General features: G+C 40.9%; 1 protein-coding gene across 8 annotated transcripts in view; it reads right to left on the minus strand.

The window, feature by feature from the left end:
* Nucleotides 1-6,000, minus strand: part of LOC108248636 (abl interactor 2-like) — an 82,128-nt gene that overhangs the window by 18,024 nt on the left and 58,104 nt on the right. For 4 of the 8 annotated variants that reach the window (XM_037976065.1, XM_037976063.1, XM_037976062.1 and 1 more), the window contains 4 exons: nucleotides 3,734-3,858; nucleotides 2,949-3,269; nucleotides 762-926; nucleotides 591-671 (listed from right to left, as the gene is read on the minus strand). In XM_037976065.1, the coding sequence (XP_037831993.1) occupies nucleotides 591-671; nucleotides 762-926; nucleotides 2,949-3,269; nucleotides 3,734-3,858 (692 nt within the window). The remainder of the gene's footprint in view (nucleotides 1-590; nucleotides 672-761; nucleotides 927-2,948; nucleotides 3,270-3,733; nucleotides 3,859-6,000) is intronic. The other 4 variants (XM_037976067.1, XM_037976066.1, XM_037976069.1 and 1 more) reach the window with 1 other exon arrangement.

The following is a 6,000-nucleotide window of genomic DNA, read 5'->3' on the forward strand; positions in this document are numbered from 1 at the left end:
GTCCTGTTCTCCTGAAGGCAGCACGGAGCTGTGCCGAAGAGAAACACCATCGATACACCATATTTTTGCAAGTAGTTCAAAGTTTAAACTGATATTGTTGTGAATCTTTGGTGTAAACTTTACCTTCAAGCAAACGCCCCCCAAAAGAATATCAGCGCCCCCTTTTGGAAAATATTGCTGCCAGCGCCCCCCGTCATCCTCTCAACGCCCCCCAGGGGGCGGTACCGCCCCCGTTGAGAAACGCTATTCTAAGATATTCTCTAAACTCTTACTGTTAGTCTTATTTTTGTGGCGTCATCTTAACTATTTATTGTTGATTCTATTTTTCATTTTAGTTTATTTTTATAATAAAATCTTAAAGACAAAATTCTGTTTCCTCCTTATTCGGTGTAAATAGCTCCCTGCGATGAATGAATTGTATCCTTCAGTTGTTGAGATCTGATACATGGTAAATTTAATCTCAAGATTGAACTGCCCATTTGCTGCAACCTTTAGTTTTAACATACAAAGGCATAAGGAAACTTAGACATAGATGTACATATTCATGCTCAATACATCACAAAGATAAATAAAAACACTGGTATACTTACTGGATTCCTGAACTCGAGCAACAAAACCCATGAGAGGGAGCTGAGGGGTGAACTGGAGGAGGGACGGGGGCGGAGGGGAGGCTGCAAAACGAATTGAAGTTTTTTTTAAATTCCCAGCCTACTCATCTGAATGTGGACATGCTTTATTACATCCTGTTTTACTGAACAGACCTGGGCTTTGGTTGCAGTAGGGACCACCGTTGACGTGGTTCTGAGTTACAATTGGCTGCCCAGTCACAGAGGAAGGTCGGCGGTATGGCAGCGACCCCCCCACCTGAGGGGTTTGCTGGCGAGGCTGAGGTCGATTCATACTGTAGAACTGAGGGACGATAGGACCTGATGCAGCACAGAGAGGCCTTGTTACAAAGATGAATGTGTAATGGAAAAAATACTGTTTTCAGTGATTCTTGCTGCATGTGACCACCATGTTTTAGTTTAGTTAGGAATGCCTTTATTCTTATCCCTATAGGGTGCCAGGATGTATGTGTTATCTGGTCCTTTTGTTCCCCCCTGACCCCCCCTGACTGTATGGAAATTTACCAGTATGTGCCTACAAGCCGATAAAGGATGTGTTCCTTAATTACCTTCCCTTTTGGTCAGCTATCTGACCCTTCTGTTCCCCCCGACCCCTCCTCATCCTACAATGGTATAAGAAGGGGGAGCTGTCTGTAATGCTTCAGACTCACTCTGTTGACTCACCTCAGCACAGTGATTCTCAGCTATATAGCTTAAATAAATTATCCTAAGACAAAACTCTTCGTTATCATCTTTGTTAAAGAAAATTCCACAACAAACGTTATGTATAAATCATTTAAAATCACAATCAACTTTCATGACAAATATCTATAAAGATGCTTGAAATAATGAACAAGTTTATCCATCAAGATCAACTCAAATAAAGTTCTATAAATTGTTTAAATATAGAAATATCTGACACTTGGCAGTTCAGTCTTTTTCCTTTTTTGCTAAGTGTCAGGTGTTACTATTATACATTAATGCTTTAGTTGAAAAATACTACAGATTTCAAAGCAGCATGTAACAGATGCAGGATATGAGCTGCAGTTTGTCTCCCTCTTCTGGTAGAGAGAAGAAAACAAACACCGTCCATGTCAGCTTCCAGGTATTGTTCATAAAAAGGAAAAATTACATGATTGCATTTTTTCAAATATACATGAATATATTTTAAATGTAGAATTTTTCTTATATCAAGAGAAATCAAATACTTTTCTCAGCATTTCTTTGGTTTTACACCACTTATTCCAGCCAAAGATGGACAACATATCTTTGTCTATTTCTGTTGGTCAAAATTGAAGCTGAAACATCCAGTTTATGAGGGCTGTCATATAGTATTTTTGGAGCTAAAGTCTGAGCACTCAAGATTTAGGGCTCAAAGTTCCAACTACTCACCAGCATAAAATCATGGTGACCTTTAATTAAGAATAAAAAAGCAAAATACAACCAAATTTACCATAAAAACTGAAAATTTGAAGATACAACAACAAAATAAGAACTATGTCAATCAACACAAGTTAACATATGGAAAGACTTACCTGAGGCATGTTTTTATTTTTTAATCAGAGGAAATGTCCCACTCATTTACATAGATTTAAAACTTTATCCAGTCACTACGGGTGTTTGTGTGATTTTGGTTTCAACCTCCCCCTTCTGTTCTTGTGTCCAGTTTATCATATACAAAGTCTATGACCAGAACACCAAGATAATGTTGCCCAACCCTTTAGCAGTCACTACAGCTGCTCCCCTGTTCAGCCTCAACAAATATGAAGTACATTAATACCAGCGCTGAAACAGGAATGTCATTACAGACATCAGATTCTAAACTTTGGTACACAGCAAAATACAGAAATGGACATGGTGCTACCAAGATTAACAAATGATGTATAAACTAATTTGCAAGAGGCCAGATTTAACAAATGTTTATTTAAAAGTAAAAGTCCTTCACACAGTTTAAACCACAACTTTTTGACTCCTGGCTGAAGAGGAAAAAATAAAGATTTCAAATGTTACCAGAGAGCTGCAAAACTGCTGGTAGTTAAATGTTTGTAATTTCAGCCAGGTAATGACTTTATTCATGTTTCTAACTTAGATTTATGACAGCTTTTCAAGACCACAAATAAACCTTTGTAAACTGTAGAATAGAATCCTGTATAGTTTTTATTTTTTTGTATCTCATCTGTCAGTCACAGATTCAAACTTTCACATGTCAAAATTGAAAAGCAGAAAAACTTGATGCTCATCAGTTTTCCTTCTTGGTTAAAAAAAACAGAAGACAAGAGACTGAACCAAACAAAGTGAGACACAGAAGGTTTGGGTCACAGAGGTGTTATTAAGGAAACTCACCTTCAGCAGGTGAAGAGGAGGAAGAGAGTGAAGGAGGAGGGACTGGAGGAGAGAGAGACGACAGCTCTGATTGGGCCTTGGCCGTGCTGGGGGAGGGGTTAGAAAGTGTGGAGGTGTTGGTGTTTGGTGTATGTGACTGTGAGCTTATTGGAGAAGATGAGTCTGTTTTGTGTGAGGGTGAAGTTGGTGGCAGAGGTGCGTTGGGCTGAGTTAAGGTTGTAGTGGATGAGGAAGAGGAGAAGGAGGAAGGAGTTGGGGAGGGGGAGGGGGAGGAGTTAGGAGCAGTGGAGGAGGAACTAGATGGTCCAGCAGTCGGGGAGACTTTAGGGAAAGGAGGAAGGAAGAAGAAGAGGAGCTAGTTAAGGGAAGGTTAAAGAAGGAAGCGAGTGACAAACACTGCAGACTGCTACATAAAGGTTATTTAACATCGTAACCAAAACTTAAACTGTTGATTCTTTCCTCATAGTTTTTTCCAGATATTTTTTGATAATTAAAACTACCTTCAAATTTTATGACTTATTTTCACAATTGATTATACAAAAGTATAAAAATAAGAGAGAATAGTTGTAAGTTGTACTTATCTTGAGAAAGGCCTAATAAAGTTATGTTTTCCACACTTTTCAAAGTGTTTTGGATTCTCACCAAATGATGAACACCCCAGTGACCTTACCACAGTTTAAATGCATCTTTAACATTTAACGTTTGGTTTGCAACTCTTGTACTTGCTCAGTCCTTATGCAAAAAATATGCGTGCCAGGCAGACTTTTGTGTGATTATGTGTGCACCTGGGAAAGTGGAGGGTAGGGAAGGTGTTGGCACGGCGATGGGAACCCCCACACTGCCACTGCCACTGTTTTCCCTGCTGCTGCTCCGACTGCTGCTGCTAGGATGGCTGCCTCCACTGCTGCCACTACACAAACAAAACAAACACATGGAGCAGAATAATAAATACCATGAATCTAGATCCAAAACAGGTAAAACATCAGGAATCAGTCCTCTCTGTTGCTAATAAAAACCCTTTTCAAGCCTCACATCAATCCTCTGCTCCTTTTCTCTTTTGTGTTTCTGGTACAACAAGTTTGTTATTTTTCAGAATATATGAAACCTCTGCAGTTCAGCAATTTCTGATACCATCAGAGGACAGATCTCATCCAACCATCTGTGATTTTGCAATATTCCGTAAACTTCAGATTTTCTTCATCTCCAGCTTGTCATAGCTGCGCGGACATGTCCGCGTGTTTGGGATCAACTGAAACTAAATTTAAAGTTTTTCGAGCTGGTTGAGGTGGAACAGAGTGACATAACCTGGTGATTGGATGGAGCAATTTTATCTGCAACCACGCGTAATGGTGGAGCCAAAGGGTGGCCAATGGTGACCTTGACCACCATAGATTAATGTTTAGCCACCCTAATCCTTTGAAGAAACTATGCTTCCCAGTTTTTAGATGAACAGGACAGAGGGTATTTCCAAGACCCCTCTTTGTGTTGCAATGGAGGACAACTACTCATCTTTACCTAACAAATTACTCACATCATTAACATTAATCAACTGAGAAAAGGAAAAGTAATAGCTGCTAAAATGTTACTTCATGAGGAAAAAAAAATGCGACAAAATGAGATTTGTTAAGGAGAGATTTGTCAGTCTCTGAGTTTGTCAATATCAAACTGTATTGTACATGTTATTGATGTGTGGAAAAAATCCCACCTGCTTGGCAGATGTGAGGATTTTATTCTGTTTCTTTGCATTTTACAATCTACAACTAATGTATAGCTTAAAAATGCCAAATAAGTAACAAACATGGAAATTTGCCATTCAGGGTGTCCTCCTGAGTTTAGTTTAACTTTTGTATCTGCAGGATTGTTTCCTAAAAATGTAAACAAAAAATTCTCTTTACTTACATAACCTTTTTGTGATCAACAGATATTTAAAAAAACATACTTTGTTAAAAAAGGCTTTCAAAACAGAAACAAAACTAATTAAAGCTGCGAGCAGCGTTGGACGGCCCTCGCAGCTCAGCGCCGCTTCGGCCTATGGCGACCGCGGGAACTCTGGCGACCGCCCTCTACGCTGTGGCGCACTTCACGCGCATTTCCCGTGCACTTCCCGCGCCCTCCACTAGGTGGCGCTCTGGGAAAACGTTCGAAATCGCCTTCAGTCNTATCCTCAGCACTTTAAAACCCGGTCATTTCTTTCTATACTCCGCTGGTCCATTGTCATTGTTTTGCCTGTTGTCTTGCCGTCTGTTCCTGGTTCTGTTGCTCCGTGTTCATGTTCCGTTTGTCTTTTTGTTTTGCTGCCACGTCAGCTGTTTGTTTTCATTTTGTTTTCTTTAGTTTAATAAATTAGGTTTTTTTGTTCCCTTTAATTATGAGTCTGCGTTCTGGGTTCGCCTCTGTCTCCACGGTTCCTGACAGTCTGGGAAAGAGACATCTAGTTCCTTGTTGTCTTATATCCATACAAGTCTTTTGGAACCACTTTTTTCTGGCCTGTCACCTTAAACCTGTTTGCCTTGGGTGACCCTACTGGCGGCAATTGCCCCCGACAGCATAGCTTCCACGCAGCTACCTCACAGGTACCACCACCCCAGTCTGCCAATCCAGTGGCAGATTGGGGTGATGTTTACCCTTTTTTAAGAAGGGGGACTAGGGGTGTGTTCCAATTATAGGGGAATCACCCTCTTCGGCCTCCCTGGTAAGGTCTGTTCAGGAGTACTGGAGAAGAGAGTCCAGTCAATTGTCGAACATCAGGTTTTGGAGGAACAATGTGTGTTCCGTCCTGGGCTTGGAACATTGGACCAGCTCTTTACCCTCACTAGGGCCCTCGAGAAGGCATGGGAGTTTGCCCAACCTGTCTATGTGTGTTTTGTGGACTTGGAGAAGGCATTTTACCTTGTTCCAAAGGGTATCCTGTGGGGGGTGCTCCGTGAGTATGGGATTGGGGGTCCGTTGTTATGGGCCATTCAGTCCCTGTACAAACTGTGCAGAGTCTGGTTTGCATTGCTGAAGACAAACCTCTTCAGGGTGACAGTTAAGGAGAGAATTTCTCAGTACA

Source organism: Kryptolebias marmoratus, linkage group LG6 (assembly GCF_001649575.2).
Source record: "Kryptolebias marmoratus isolate JLee-2015 linkage group LG6, ASM164957v2, whole genome shotgun sequence".
NCBI classification, from domain to species: domain Eukaryota; kingdom Metazoa; phylum Chordata; class Actinopteri; order Cyprinodontiformes; family Rivulidae; genus Kryptolebias; species Kryptolebias marmoratus.